The sequence below is a fragment of the Ahaetulla prasina genome, chromosome 2 (genome assembly GCF_028640845.1).
Source record: "Ahaetulla prasina isolate Xishuangbanna chromosome 2, ASM2864084v1, whole genome shotgun sequence".
Classification (NCBI taxonomy): Eukaryota; Metazoa; Chordata; class Lepidosauria; order Squamata; family Colubridae; genus Ahaetulla; species Ahaetulla prasina.
Genome location: NC_080540.1, coordinates 69699283 through 69715763, shown reverse-complemented (window position 1 = coordinate 69715763; position 16481 = coordinate 69699283). Strand labels below are relative to the sequence as shown.

Sequence of the window (16481 nt, the reverse complement as noted above, 5' to 3'; positions counted from 1 at the left end):
AGGAAAAAAAAAACCAAGAAAGTCCAGTTGCCTCCTGGAAAATTCATCACCGGAGGTTTTTAAGAAGAGATTGGACAATCATTTGAATAGAATAGAATAGAATTTTATTGGCCAAGTGTGATTGGACACACAAGGAATTTGTCTTGGTGCATATGCTCTCAGTGTACATAAAAGAAAAGATACGTTCATCAAGGTACAACATTTACAACACAATTGATGATCAATATTTGTCCAGAATAGTATAGGGTCTCCTCCTGCTTGTACAGGGGGCTGGACTGAATACCTCCAAAGTCCCTTCCAGCTCTATTCTATTCCGATTCTGTTCCGATTCTGCTACTTAAAAGAACCCAAACTCCGCAAACGGAGCGATCTCCCTTCCCGAGCTACGGTCCACGATAAGACACCCCCCCCCGCCACGCCCTCTCCGTTTATGAACTTCCCGGCCACGCCTCTTTTTTTTTTCTCCACCCATCCCCTTCGCAGGCCCAGCATGTGTCCTGGAGTCCCCGGACGGGAAGCTCCGCCCCGCGTCCGCCTGACTCTGCTGCGCGCGCTGCGCGCTGCCTCTTCGCCTGCTCCTCCCCTTCCTGCTCCATGCGAAGGGCTCTTTGCTGCCGCTGGAGCCGACGCGCATTTCTCGGGATACTTGTCCTTCCCGGGCGGAGTTGGGGTGGGCTAACCGGCGGTTTCCGGGAAAACTCGGAGGCAGCCTGTCCCCGGCTTTCAGCTGATAGCTCCCGATGCCAAATGATGGCCAGCGGCGGCGGTGAATCGCGACACCCCGCGGAGGGTGGGCGTCCCAATCTGCAGTTTGTTCCCTTTAGTAGCGCGCTGGACGCAGGTTTCTGGCATGAGCTCACTCAGAAAAAACTCAATGAATACAAACTGGACGAGTCTCCGAGACCGATCAGAGGCTATTACTATAATGGCAAGTAGACCGTACAACACGTTTCCTTCTTGGAGGGGTCTTGTCGTTCGAGAGACGCGTCCTGCTGTGTGAACTGGGAGAGTTCAGGTTAGGTTCAGCAGCCTAACGCTGGCACGTCCTTCCAATTCCCCGTGAACTCCGTGGGATTAGATATCTGAGTAAACAAGCCTGGCTGGGTTTTCTTACCGCAAGCAAGCTAACCTTTCACCCGTGGCCACTATACTGAATATTGACCCTGCTTAGAAGCTTCTGCGTTTGCTTAAAGATCTGTTCATGCGACCTTCACTTGAGTGGGTACTATTAGCCGGGGATGAGAAGATTGCCAGTTGCCAGATGTAGCTGGAACACTGTTTCCATGACAGTCTGAAAGGCTATCCTTAACATAAAAGGCCAGAGATTAAAGAACGTAGAGAACTAGTAGAAAGGTACCTGTTTCAACACTCCCAAGTAGTTCACTTAAATATGTATAGATCATGATTTAGTTAGTGGGTACCTCTAGGAACACCACCTTCCAAGATTAGTTGAGGGTTGCAGCATGAATATTATGAAGCAGGTCATATGATAGACTCTGTGTCATAACCGGTTCTCTTCAAGCTGAAGAGCTAGATTGCTCAAGAAGAAGGTTAATGGTGAAAGCAAATTTTCATTCTGAAATTTGCTGTTGCCCCGTCATAAGATGTAGAAGGATGCCAAAAACTAAAACATTATGCTTCCCCCATCCCCCCAAAAGGAATTAAGGCAAAAGGCTTCCCAACTCCTCTGTTGTCCTCTGTTATGTGGTTATGTTTTGACTTGTGTGTGTGTGTGTGTGTGTGGGATAAATGGAGGAAAAGTTCTTTGTGCAAACAGAATAAGACAAGACATTTTTCTCACATTGTCCTTTGTACAATGCTTCCTGTTATGAAATAGAGAAACAGTTATGAAACTACCACATGGGGAAAGAACATCTGGGCTATTCAGTCATCGACCAAGAATATGACAGATTATCAAAAATCGGTCTTCACAGAACATTACATAGAGATGTCCTGGATTGTATAATTGTCACTGTTTTAATAACCTGTTTATTAATTTTTCCTCCCCCTACTAGGAGATCCTCCTGGAATGCCAGCACGTTTAACTCTTGAATTTAGTGCTTTTGATATGTAAGTAAAAATCCTTTATCTTGTGTCTTGAAATAGTTATTAGGATACTGAAGCTGATTCTTCAGCATTGTAATCATTTGTAATCATTTGGCTATAAACCAAGATTTGTATATTAGAATCATAACTCTGTGAGGGTAGTGCTTCAGGATGCCAGCACGAATGTCTACTTTATGCTGGTGAGGAGATATAGAAATGAATATACACAATACACACGTTGAGCGAGCTTTGTTTAAATGAACCAAGAATCACCATCAATCTTCTCTTATTGTTCTGGACAAATAAGATTTCTACTTGGCATAATCATTGCGATGGTTGTTTCTATTCCATGAGTTGATCGAGTCAGATACAAGAACTGTCAATGGTGCAGATATATTAGGTTGGCCTGTGTTTGGAGTGATGCCAGTTAATGAGACATTGAACATGCAATGTCTCCAAATGAAGCTTTCACTTTGCTATACAGCAGCTCATGAAGAGTTTATAACAATTTGTTTTGGATCTTGTGGTGAGGATCAGGTCTCTCTACATTTTAACCATTTGGGGAATAAATCAGTAGTGTACAATTGCTTCCAAAGGCCAGTTTGATAACACCAAGGAACCTGGAGGAAAAATGAGTTGTTGTTGTTAGTTGCGAAGTCGTGTCCGACCCATCGCGACCCCATGGACAACGTTCCTCCAGGCCTTCCTATCTTCTACCATCCTCTGGAATCCATTTAAGCTCACGCCTACTGCTTCAGTGACTCCATCCAGCCACCTCATTCTCTGCCGTCCCGTTCTTCTTTTGCCCTCAATCTTTCCCAGAATTAGGCTCTTCTCCAGTGAGTAGTGAGGAAAATTTTTCCTCCAGTGAGGAAAAATGAGTGTAAAGGATCAATCCTCAAAAGAAGCCTAAAGGTTGAAAGTTAAAAAGTCTTTTGGTTAAAAAACGGGACAGATCCAGAAGGAAAAATATAAACCAAATGAAAGCTTGACTTGGGCTAGATTGATACAATTTTTTTGGGAGGAGCATGGGATGTTAGTCATTGTCTATTTCCAGATGTCTTTCAACTTCCCAATCCTTCCAAAGCCGTGAGATTCCATAGTTCTCTCAATCCAGCTAGGCCCAATTGTGCTTACTAAAGAAAAGGGTACTTAAATGAATAACAGAAATATAGGAGAAATATAAAGCTTAAATGAGGGAGAGATAAGGATTGGTAAGCAGAATAATGGAGTTTGAAGAAAAATATTTCTGTTACAAGATGTTGTAACTTTTAGCATAACATGGTCATCAAGTATCGGGTAACCAGTGCTCTCTTCTTCTTTCAGCGAATGTGGAGTTTTAGAGGCTAAACCACATTGCACAGATACAATCTTTGCTGCTTATTTGCAAAAGACTCACAGCCTGTTTTCCTGCTTAGAGTGAAGTAATCGTTCTATGAAACAGAAAATTAATGGTCAAGGGTATGCATGTTACTCTGTTCAGGGTTCTAATTGGCTTCCTTTTTACACTTTCCATCAATCCAATGCCTGTCACCTTTTCTTTTGTAGCCAAGCTCCATGCAAAGGTACAGTGCAATTATTGGAACTGATGTTGAGATGATATATTACACAGTATACATGGGCTGACATGTATACATTGCTGTCTAAAATATCTTTTTTTCATTTCATTATTACTTTTAAATTGTTGGTAAAGTATGTGCTTAAGTTAAGACTACAGTAAATGCCATATACATTTTAAGATTGTTTCTTTTCCCTCCAGGAATGGCCCAACACCAGCACATTGTTGCCCTGCTGTTGGAATGTTGTATAACACCAATACACTGGAATCCTTCAAATCCTGTGATAAAAAACTGCTCCTTGAAGAAGCAGCAACTGAGGTAAGGTAAAATGGGAATGTGTTCCCCAAACCTGAAGCACTGATGAAAAACAATGCATGAGCCAAACTTTGTGAATAACCTATAGTTGTTTTATGAACAATACAATTCTACTGAATTGAATAAAATGGAGCCCCCCAATTCACATGCATTGTTATTTCAGACGTTCATCTCATTTCAAGAAAGGAGTGCTTTTATTTCAGCACAAAACTGCCTAATGATACATTATTTGGAAAGTCCTATCACAGATCAAACAATGAACAGGTATTCCAGGGTTTATTGAGCTTTTTTTCAGGCTGCAGAATTTGTGAGCTAAAAAAAAAATAGAGAATTCTGGAACCCCAATCGGGAGGTAAAGCTCTAATGAAAAAAAGTATTTGCACTTGGATTAACCCCCTCCCTTAATTCCTCGTGAAACTTTATAATTCCATATAACACGGTTTGAGAAATCCAGAAACTGAACAATTACAATTTTGTAAATGAATAAATAGTCAACAAGTAAGGGGAGGAGTACAAGATGAAAAATCTCAAAATCATGAATCTCCATGTTGGCTTACCTTACTTGTATGCCATATTCCTTTTGTTTTGTTTCGTTTTAAACAAAAAAGCAAAACTAATTGGTCATGGATGAGGACTATAGCCTTTTAGATCCAACTGAAGTATAGAACTCAACAGACATTAATCTTACTTTTACTGGCTATGGCTGGCACTTCAGCAAAATGTCATAGAAGACAGAATGCTAGATGTTCATTTGAGAGCAGGCTCCTAGACTGAGCTCTGAATTTTGAAATGCTCACATTCAAAATTTCATTAGCTCATTAGATGCTGCTTAGTTTTGGGCTTCTCACCTGCAGCATTTTTAAAACTATGACATTCAAATGTACGTTGTTGTGTTTTAGAGGACTGTAAATAAGACCAATCTTTTATTTGCTGTTTCCCAGGAAGCTTTTCAAGTGTTCAGGATAAAGTTTAACCTTCTGTCTACAAAATATATTTGTTGTTGATCTTGTCCTCCTTTTCAGAAATTGTTGTGTAAATCAGATGGATTGCTTAGTGTGATTTGATAATAATGAAATCAGTGGAATCTTTGTGTTTATTCATTATTTGCCACTTTATAATTACACCTGCACACTAGTTTACAATGAAGATTAAGCCAAATTAAATTACAATAAATATGTAGCATACAATATGTAGCATATTTTGTTCAACAGCCATGAAATTAGTCACTAGTATCCTGGATGATTCTGTTTTTTTCTCTCCCCATAGATATGGGATGCAATAACATCGGGGGATGCCATTAAAAATCCTGTTTTATTGAACAAATTTCTTCTCTTAACATTTGCAGTAAGTTAAAGTGTACAAAAAAAGATACCAAATGACCCATAATTATAGACAACACTTACCACTGTATCCCAGTTAATGGATCATGCATCTGCCATCCACAAAATCCAATCTATTGGGAAATACATTTATCGGTTGTTTTTGTTTAACAACCCTAATTGGAATCAGCAACACTGCTGCTGTGTGAAACAGCTTCTAAGTGGAACATCTCGTGACTAGGACTGTGCTTTCCACCTGGAAATAAAACAGGACTAGTCAGTTTCGCATCTTTAACTTTTGTTTGTCTCCTAGTCACTTCTCTGTCCCTTGGCATATTTGAGTGCCTACTTTCTGTCTTGTACGCATCACAAGCAATGTGATCATATCACAGCTATGCAAATCCCATTCTTTCCAATCTCTCTGCAAGAGTGGGGGACAGAAAAAAGCAATTTATTTTTGTAGGCAATCTCTCTTCTCTCAATATAATCACATTGCTTTCATATATAGAAGAGAAAATGACTTACTCTCTTGAAATCTCTTTTTCTCCAATCTCTCTGATCTGCAAGGGGAGGGGAGAAATAAAAAAAAATACACAGGTCTGGTACGAGACACTGTGTACTGATCCTAATAGCAATCATATGACTAATGGATGCTATGAAATTCATAAATGGGCTGTAAAAGTATTTTTTTCGGCACTTTTGTAATTTTGAACGGTTGCTTAATGAATGGTTGGTAAGAGGACTATTCTATTTCTCATACTATTGTCTTCAATAGTGTTTTGTAAATGGGGAGTAAGTGAGAGAATATGCTTGCATAAGAAAAAAATGTGCATGTGATGGGTTGTATACTAACAAGACATGCCATTCTGAAGATTAAAGGCATGTGATAAATGACAGCCCAGTTCTGCAGTTGCAGAAGAATGTTCACACGGCATGTCAGATGGCCTTGTGAACATGTTAAAGAGATGGTGGAGAAGATACACAAGGCTGAGAACTCCATAAAAAACTTGGAATTTGAACCAATCTCTTGAGATTCTATTGAAGTATTTGGACTCATTCAGGATGATGGTTAAGAAGATGGGGGTCATTTCTGATGGTGAAAGAAGTCTCTTTTCCTTTGATTTGAAGTGTCAGAATTAGATCAAATTGCTCTTTCCAGGTTAATACCAAGTTCTGAAGTATTTATATAATTTCTCCCTTAGGATCTAAAGAGATACCGTTTCTATTACTGGTTTTGCTATCCTGCATTGTATGTCCCAGAAGGTATCCCTCTGGTTAAACAGCCAGTGCCTCTGAATACAAAGTTCTCTCCAGCTCAGGTAATTAAAAACACTACACAGATACTAGCACACACAGTACTTTTTATAACATAGAACATAAAATAATTTATTACATCATTACTAAGCAATAACATCATTACTAAGAGGTAAATAGTGTTTTATGAATTTTTATATCCAGCTCTGTCTGGATGAAATGCGGAGTCAGTTTTCGAAACTCTCTTCATTATTTTGGTGACTGACAGGGTTGAAGAATGGGTACTCAAAAAAGTTTTTCAGGCGAGATATGTCCATTATAAGACTGTATCCTAACAAAAGTTTCTACACAAATACTTTTCAGTGAACTGTTATTTCTGGCTGTTTTTTTCCTGGAAGAAATGTTTAACAGAAATTGTGGACTTTGTCCCCATTGGGGGTTGTAGACATAATCTTTTTTTTTTATCACAGTGTCTTGTGAGATTTTAATTGCTATTTGTTTTTCATGTTCTCTTGTTTTTGCTCTGTTGCTCATAAAGATAGGAAGTAAAGGTGTAAAGTGGGTTTCTGTCCCTAAATTCATTACAATTGAAAATGGCAAAATTCTTAATAGCTCAGAATGCTACTATTACCCTGGTCAAAGTCTCCTTGTATTGGGAGCAACTCAGGGGTGAAATCCAGCAGGTTCTAACAGGTTCTGGAGAACCGGTAGCAGAAATGTTGAGTAGTTCAGAGAACTGGCAAATATCCCCTCTGGCTGGCTCCAAAGTGGGGTGGGAATGGAGATTTTACAATATCCTTCACCAAGGAGGGGAGGAAATGGATCCTTCCCCTGCCACACCCACCAAGCCACGCCCACAGAACTGGTAGGGAAAAAATTTGGATTTCACCCCTGGAGCAATTGACCAATAAAGGAAACAGTGATTTAGTTAATCATAGTCTTAGACCTGTACAAGAAGTATGCCATCTATAAGCGCCTATACATCTACCTCAAGATACCGGTAAATAAATTTTAAGATAAAATTAAAATATATCTATTAAACACCCAGACCAGTTGTGAATGAGAGCCGAAATGAACAATCTATGTTTAAGCTATAAATGTGATAGCGTCTAAAATTATATAAAATTAGAAAACAGTAGCCGGATGTTTTAGTGATCAGGCAAACTCTTGAACTGTGAAGAAGATTATTCCTCTTCCCTGTTTTTGGTGTTGGTAACCCACTGTTTTTTAACGTGATATTTCAAAAGCTGCCAACATTTCAGAGGTAGAGAAGTCTGTATACTTGGGACAGTTCTTTTTTTTTTATTGAATCCTAACGGTACAAAATCATTTCCAGTGTGAAAGTAGGATTTTCTCTCACAAGGCTTGTAAATCTGAAGAATGATCTATTTGACCATTTGTGAGGATTTTATCTACACGTATCTAATACGGTTCTGCAGAATTTAGTTTCTTGAAAAAGGTTAATGTTACTTAATGCTACAAGCAGCAACTGATTTCAGGTGACAGTTCAAAATCTGGGGTAATATAAATTAGGTAATATAATTGGTGATTAATAGTTGGGACTGCAGATTGGTCTCTCCACCTTCTTAAGCGCCACAGGAGGCTAGTTGCTTGCTTGAACTCACTACACAAGGCAGGGCTGATTATTTTCTCCTCCATTTTGGGTGGGGAGCGGGCTCTAGAAGAATGAGTTATTTTCTCATTCTTAAATTCCCCATTCCAGCTTTAAAAAAAAGACTTCAGGTTGTCATTTTTTAAGGATTTGGGATTCTTTAAAGGGTAAAGATAATGGTGAATGGCATCTCAACTCAATCTTAATAAAATAAATGTTAAAAATCTTCCAAAATTCACTAATGTTATTCATCCTAAGCTGCAAACGCAGCTTGTGTATGCTAGAAATTGAACAGGACTTGGGAAGAGCATAGGTGGTTGGCATAGGGGAAATGAGATGGCATAAAAGCTTTTAGCCTGTTTTTTTGGGGTGGGTGGGTGGGAAGCCTATTATATGCATTTTTTTATTTTTAATTTTATTGCCTTGCTCTGCTTCTGGGTTTAGTGAATGCTGTGAGTTCTGTTTATTTTTGGGCTCTCCTTTGGCTTCAAGCTATATGATTGACATCATGGACTCCAGAATTGGAGCTCTCCTCGATTACAAAGGTATGGTCTCCCTCCCTTCAGAGTAATAGAGATGGAAGTGAGGAAAATGGCCTGCCTCTTGCCCTTTAACTAAATGTTGTGAACTGTATTGGTAAATGGAGATGGGCCTGCTTTATAGACACCTTCCAAGGGGTTTTCTAAAATTAGAGCACCCACAATTCCAGGTGAGCAGTTCCCACGTTTCTTGTTTGTATCTGCTTCTAGACAGTTTGGATAGTTAAACTCTGTTCACTATTCTCAGTTCTTATTAGATGAATAAGACAGATCCGAATGAGAAATAGACACCATTCAGATCTAAATATGCTTCTGTTAATAGTAACCAATTTTGCAAATGTGAATATGCTTCCCTTGCTTGCCTTATTTATCTTCATGAGAATGAAGAGGAGGGGAAGTGCCTGAGGTGTTTTCCTAATCCACTTTCTTGGCCTGCTCTTAAGCATTGTTTATCTGATTGTTGCTTTGGTAGTGGGTCTTCCCTCAGTCCATCAAAGCCACCCTCTTTAGTCATCACAGTACTGGAAGTCATCTCCTATATGGGATTTAATATGCAAAATACTGCTACAGTTTGCTAATTAGGTTTGGCATATTGGAAGATGCAGATGCTCTCCTGGGAGCTGAACTTTGGCAACATCTGAAAGAATGAATGGTGTGAGCCTCTGCAATGCTGCTTCATTTGCCTTAACATACTATGTAGCTTTAAGGCCTGTTTCCCCAGCCCAGCCCAGCTCTGATATTGATATTAATAAGTCCACCAGGGGACTTGGTGGTCTTGAAGTAGCCAGCTGCTTCTTGCCATCCAAACATTTTTATCTTAATGATTTTTTAAAAATGCTTTGCATTGGCTTTTGTTTTTTTATTCTGAGCTCTAATGAGTGTTATTTTCTTTTTCTACTTTTCAGTTAACCTCTTTTTAAAACTATTACTAGTAGGTTAAATTGATTTTTACCCTCTTGGAGTTCGGTAAGTGGACAAATGCAGCAATATTTTTGTATGAAGGAAACCGAGTTGATTGTCTCTGTCTTTTTTTTTAGATTGAAGCCCTCCAGAATTCATATGATCAACTTTGCCAGAAAGAAGGTCTTACAGCCCTGCCTTATTTTTTAATTAAATGCCATGAAGATTCAGTCCAAGTATCCTTACTTAGGAACTGGGATGACTTTTTTTCTGATCAACGGGAGAAGGTAAAAAATACACAGATGAGCAAAATACAGAGCACTGAAATTAATATTCTCATAATTTCTAGAGCATTCAGTTCTTAGTGATGGGATAGAGCAGGGGTGCCAAACTCAAGGCCCATGGGCCTGATGCAGCCTGCAATGTGGTTGAATCCAGCCCGGGGGCCGTCCTGGAAAATGTAAGGGGCTGGCCCGCTTCGCTTTGGCCCAGTCTACCCTCATCACTTTGGCCTGATCTACCCAATGTGAAGACGAAACATTGGGCCAGTGTGGCTTCAGCCTGGTTTTCCTGCATCACTTTGGCCCAGTCTATCCAGTGTGAAGAGGAAACATCGAGCCAGCGTGACTTCGGCCCGGTGTACCCAATGCAAAGAGGAGACATGCCAGCAGTTTGGGGAGTGGCATCAAGCTGGCCATACCTACCCAGTCGGCCATGCCCAGTTGGCTCCTCCCAAGTCAACCACAGCCCTGATGTGGCCCTCAATAAAATTGAGTTTGACCCCCCTGGGATAGAGGAAAGACAGTAAAATTAGCTGGATATTTGAAAAAGGAGCCTGTAAGAAGTTACGATTTTGAAAATAAAAGACTTCTCCCAATTCTGAATTTATTGTTCTGGGGTTTTAGGCTTAGCTCTGACTTAAGGGTAAAACTACTTTATTCCCAGATAACTTTGAAATGAAAAGTGAGTGGACCTGAGGTGTGGGATTTTTAAATAGCTCAAGTATAAGAAGATGGAACAGGTAAAGGAGTTGCTGCTTTGGATATGGGAGAAGCTTTTCCATTTTGCTTTATGGGTGAAGGGACAAATATGGTTATTCTGTGTATATATGCAATATTGCCACTTTTGTTAGCCAAAGAGAAAGTCAAGTGTGGATACCTTGGATTTATTGGGTTTTAGCTTTCTAATCACAAATATACTGCCTGAAGGTGATTGGAAGGGCTTTAGGCAATGCAGAAAAGCATGAATGGATGATAGGACCACATCACTTAGTATTTCCTCAGGACAATTTCACTAATGTAAATTAATTACAAATAAAAACATGGAATTTGTACCATTGTCTGGATTTTTGCTAGGGTTAATTTGCTTGCTTGGGAATGTACGATGTGGTTACTGTGTAATATGTGAAGAAATTGTTCTATTCATTTAATTTGGGTATTAATAGATTAATACTCTAGTTCAGTTTATTTATACACACATAAAATTAGCAACTTTTGCACTCTTATCAGTGTTAACATATAATAATCTTACTATGATTTTTTTTTCTTTGCAGGTGACATTTGGTGTTTATGACCCCTGTAATTTCACCCAATATCCAGGATGGCCACTGAGAAATATGTTGATCCTTCTAGCGCACAGATGGTATTTATTAATAGGTGATGCCTTGAACATGGTTTTTCCATGGTTGTAATCCTAATCACGCACTGTGAAGTTAATCACTCTGAATTTGGTAGAGCTTATTTTTCAGTATAGGATTAGACAGCATCTATTACAGTATAAACATTATAGCTTACCCCAATCCTGAAGGACTCTGGGTGGGAAATAGCAAAGTCCAAAAATATGCATTAAAACCTTATAAATAGTAATAAAAATTTCAAATAATTTTTAAAAAATGGGTGCACAAAAAGTGGCATTTGTGTAAGCCAAGTATTAAATGTCCTTTGGGGAAAAAATCTTTGGTTTGTTTTTTTCAAAGTACCTTAGAGTAGCGACTGTCCAAACCTCTGGGGTCAGTATGTTTTCTATAAATGAGAGGCAATACTGAGTTACACAATCCTCTCTACACAATCCCTAGTTCATGTTCTGGTTTGCCTTCATGACTCATCTAAATCAGATCAAAGCCTCAGCAGAATTTAAATTACTTACCATCAGAAACTTTGGCTTATGCTAGGCACTTACCATTTAAGGAAGAAATTTTCTCAGATTCCATGTTTGCATGGTCAATCCCTAGGTATCTGCTGTTCAAAAAATTCTTGCTCTATAATCTCCAGCACAACATGAATAGATTGTAAGGTAACAGTCCTATTTCACTGGAAAATATTTTTTTGTTTTTCCTTCCTGAAACATTTTTGGTGATTATGATAGACTCCCTTCAAACTGAACACAAATATAATTTCAGAATAACGGTATCACATTGGAATCTTAAGAAATATGCTATCTTTTATTGATTGTAATTCATTTAATCACATTTCCAATTCCAATGGAATAAAAGATAGTATCATATTTCTTAAGATTCCAATGTAATACAGTTATTTTGAAATTATATTTGTGTTCAGTTTGAAGGACTCTGTCATAATCACCAAAAGCGTTTCAGGAAAAAAACCAAAAATTTATTTTCCAGTAAAATAGAACTGGGCTAGATGTATTTTGCTGCTGATTTTCATGTGCAAGTAATATCTAATCTGTATCAGTTCAGTGTCCAACAATAGTCAGCCAGCATTGATGGATTCTAGTTGCCCTGATACTATTTTTCCATTATAGGGATGTCCTGGTAAAACTTTTCACCATGTTCCTTAATGACAGGAACTAGATTCTTGGGGAAAGAAGTCCCAGGTGTGAATTCAGAATATAAATCTGTGACATATTGCACTTCATGGTCTTGTATACTGAAACAAGTTTGTCAACCAACTGAATGTAATTGGGTACTCTGTAGTTGCCAAGAAAAAAATTCTCAATGGCATCCTTAAATGTTTTCCAAAACATTTTCTCTGGCCCCACTAACATATCTTTGAACCGCTTGTGACTGATGACATATCTGATCTGTGGACCAACAAAAATGCCTTCCTTAATCGTGCCATCAGTGATTCTTGCAAACATTTGCTTGAATGACGAAAACCTTCACTTTCCTTGGTTTCTGCTTTCACAAAACTTTTTCTTAGTTTGAGGTTTATGTGAAACGGAGGCAAAAATATCTTCGTTGAGTCAACAAGTGGCTCAAATGCTATGTTGGAATCAAATTCTTTAGAATGGCCATTTCTTTTTAATATAACATTTCAAGCAGCCGAGACACTACTTTTTAGATCTCCACAGATATTTCAGGTGTATTTGGGGTACTGGATCTGCTTCAACAACAGTTCCATGTTTTCATGTTTCTTTTGAGAGTTCAACATAGCTAACAATCTGAAGGGTATATATTGTCATTATGTAAAAATAGGAAATTTCTATAAAATGGTATGTGATGTGTTAAGATTACAGGTTATTTTCATGATTAGCATCCAAAAGTCTATAAAATACACCCAAAAGTGTGCAGGAAGCAAAATCTTTGTTGTCTAGTACAGGTAGTTCTCGACTTACAACCACAATTGAGCCCAAAATTTATGTTGCTAAGAGAGGAATTTGTTAAGTCAGAAGGTCGCAAAAGGGGATCACATGACCCGGGGACATTGCAACCGTCATAAATATAAAAATCACTCTTTTCAGTGCCATTGCAATTTTGAACATTCACTAAACGAACTGTTGTAAGTCAAGGACTACCTGTATTTTGTTTTCCCTCAGGTAAACGGAATAACTTTTGAGCTAGCAAATGAGTTTGAAACTGTTGAGTTGTGTGACTATTGAAACATAATCCTTTTGGAAAGTTGTTCTGATATCATGTTAAGAGAGTTGCTTGTAGTTTTTCTGGGGGACTGGAACCGCTACTTTTACAGAATTTCTCTCCTGACAGGGGAGGCCGCCTTCAGTCTGTTGAAGTGCTCTGCTTCCGAGACAGGACCATGCAGGGAGCCAGAGACACTTCCCACAGCATTCTTTTTGAAGTGAAGCTTCCACAGCTGACAAGCAGTTCAGGTAACCTGAAACTGAAAGATAAATGTTTGTGATGGATTTTGTTGCTCTTTGTGAAGTGTAGTAGGCGGGGTTATTGGATAATTCCCAAAGAGAGAAGAAATAAAAGTGCTTCTATTTCTGTAAATAGAGGTCTGCTTCAGTCTTACTTAGTAAAACATCTTTAGAAAAAGATCCGTTTCATCTTAATGCCAATTTTGAGTTTTCTCTGTCCTGCTAGTTGCCTATGCTTCTATTATTTCCATTATGAGTCTTAATCAGTGATGGAACAATTGACAATGTGTTTAATTACTAAAACATTTCTAGCTTGAAATTCATAATTCTGTTTGATTTCATAGCTACGTCTTTTGTTATGCTATGTTGTCCAAAAAGGGCAATGTGCTTTTTATTCACTTCCGCCTGAACTCATCAGTTAGCTCTGTATGCTTCAAGAATACAATTAAGTCATACTTACGTTGTCAATATATAATCTTGTTTATGATCAAGGGAATTATTACATTATGCTAATTATTATATTTAAAATTCAAAAGATCATAGATCTAAATTAGTCTGTCCTTTGACGTGCATTTGCCCATCCTGTCTGATCATCATATAAGATCTTTGAAAGTAACTTTAAAGATGTGGCTGATGGTGACATACAGGATTTCCTCTTCCAAAATGGCTTTATTTGAGTAAGCTTTCCATTTTTCAAATTAAATTTTCTGTGTAAGTTTTTCTTCTTTTGGTGTTGTCCTAATGTATTGGGTATGTTTTTGCCTCATTTAAAAGAGATTCGGTATAGACCTTTTTGTATTTGTGTGTGTGTTTGTGCCTTCAAGACAACCTTGACTTCTTGTGACTGATGAGTCAAACCTCAGCAATATTTTCAGAAGTGCCTTACCCTTCCTTCTTCCTAGGGCTAAGAGAAAGAGAATGTGGCTCAAGGTCATGCAGCTGTGCCTGAAGCTGGACTAGAATTCACTGTCTCCTGGTTTCTAGCCTGTTGCACTAAATTGACTCTCTAAACTATATCCATATACATGTGTGTGTGTGTGTGTGTGAGAGAGAGAGAGAGAGAGAGAGAGATAAATTAAGATCTGTTGCTTTTATCTTCAATAGCTAGTGAAGTGGAATTCACTAAGAATAAAATGGTTGAATGATATATTTTTGATTCTTTGATTTTGTTTGACACTCCCAGTGAGGAGTGTCAGCCAATTAATTCTTAATGAGGAAGCTCTGAATATTGCCTTCACCTAATTTTTTTTTAAAGAATTGTACTAATAGGAGATAGCTGCATGATGAAAGATACACAACTGAGGATTTGAGATTTAGGGAGACAGAACTGAGATTTAGAGAACAGAAATGTGTATAATGAAGTCTTCAGATATAAAATCTTTCTGCACTTAATACCAAAAGCTTAATTTCTTTATGAACTGGGATATTTTCATTAAAATATCCTGATTGTAGTTGTTAATGATGCTTCAAGTTATTTTAGGTTAGGACAGGGCAACATGTGGCATTTGTTTAATGCTTGGAACCCTTTCCAGTGATACCATTCAGTTTCAGTGACACAGCTGATGCAGATTGATACTTTTTATGCCGTTTTGCATAAAATTCCTTTAGCAAACTTTTTTTTAAAAAGCAAAAAACACTATCTACAGCAGGGGTGTCCAAAGTTTTTTTGGTGAGGGCCAAATACAGAAAAATAAGCAAAGGCCCGGGCCACACCATTGAACCGGGGGGGGGGGGGACGGCTAATTTTTTGTACCAGTTCTGTGGGCGTGGCTTATTTTGGGGTGTGGCTTGGTGGTCATGTGACTGGTGGGCGTGGCTAACTGCTCATGTGACTGAGTGGATGTGACTATGGGCATAGAAACTACTCAGAGGGCTAAAAAAAGTAATTTTTGACCAGTCCTCACACTTATGACCATCCTCACATTTATGCCCATTGCAGCATTTTTAACAACCATATCACTCATTTCACAACTGCTTCTCTTCACCACGGTTACAAGATAGGGTGCAAAATGTAAAGATAGTTGTAGGTGTGAGGACCAGTCAAAAGTGTGAGGACAGGTCAAAAATAACTTTTTCAGCCCTCTGAGTAGTCCTTGGCCAGGGGTGTCCAAACTTGGTCCCTTTAAGACTTGTGGACTTCAACTCCCAGAGTCCCTCAGCCAGCAAAGCTGGCTGAGGAACTCTGGGAATTGAAGTTCTTAAAGAGACCAAGTTTGGACACCCCTGATCTTGGCTTTTGTTTTGTATTTGGTATGAACTTGAAACTCCCTTCATAATTCCCTGCCCAAGGGGTGGAGGTGCGAGGAGCCTCGCCAGGCGGCCCGAGGAAGGCCAGGGTAGAACTGCTGGGGTCGGGCACGGCCAGCAGCCTCTTTCCCGCTCGCCGCCGCCTCCTCCGCCCCCTCCCTTCGTTATTCCCTGCCCAAGGGGTGGAGGCGCGAGGAGCCTCGCCAGGCGGCCCGAGGAAGGCCAGGGTAGAACTGCTGGGGTCGGGCACGGCCAGCAGCCTCTTTCCCGCTCACCGCCTCCTCACCTGTTTCTCGATGGCTGTCACTGCCGCCACGCGTGTCCGACATGGGGAGGCGCGAGGAGCCTCGCCAGGCGGCCCGAGGAAGGCGAGGATAGAACTGCTGGGGTCGGGCACGGCCAGCAGCCTCTTTCCCGCTCGCCGCCGCCTCCTCCGCCCCCTCCCTTCGTTATTCCCTGCCCAAGGGGTGGAGGCGCGAGGAGCCTCACCAGGCGGCCCGAGGAAGGCCAGGGTAGAACTGCTGGGGTCGGGCACGGCCAGCAGCCTCTTTCCCGCTCACCGCCTCCTCACCTGTTTCTCGATGGCTGTCACTGCCGCCACGCGTGTCCGACATGGGGAGGCGCGAGGAGCCTC

The 16481-nt window shown here is 39.8% G+C and overlaps 1 protein-coding gene across 3 annotated transcripts in view; it reads left to right on the top strand.

Annotated features, from left to right (window-relative positions):
• The first annotated feature begins 583 nt into the window (after positions 1 to 583).
• The window catches only part of ATG7 (autophagy related 7), a 111840-nt gene continuing 95942 nt past the window's right edge, over positions 584 to 16481 (top strand). For 2 of the 3 annotated variants that reach the window (XM_058171740.1, XM_058171739.1), the window contains exons 1-8: positions 584 to 928; positions 2016 to 2070; positions 3806 to 3923; positions 5187 to 5264; positions 6442 to 6558; positions 9682 to 9831; positions 11097 to 11185; positions 13488 to 13609. In XM_058171740.1, the coding sequence (XP_058027723.1) occupies positions 595 to 928; positions 2016 to 2070; positions 3806 to 3923; positions 5187 to 5264; positions 6442 to 6558; positions 9682 to 9831; positions 11097 to 11185; positions 13488 to 13609 (1063 nt within the window). In that variant the 5' untranslated portion in view covers positions 584 to 594. Of the gene's footprint in view, positions 929 to 964; positions 1016 to 2015; positions 2071 to 3805; positions 3924 to 5186; positions 5265 to 6441; positions 6559 to 9681; positions 9832 to 11096; positions 11186 to 13487; positions 13610 to 16481 lie in introns of those variants that run through there. The other variant, XM_058171741.1, reaches the window with a different exon arrangement.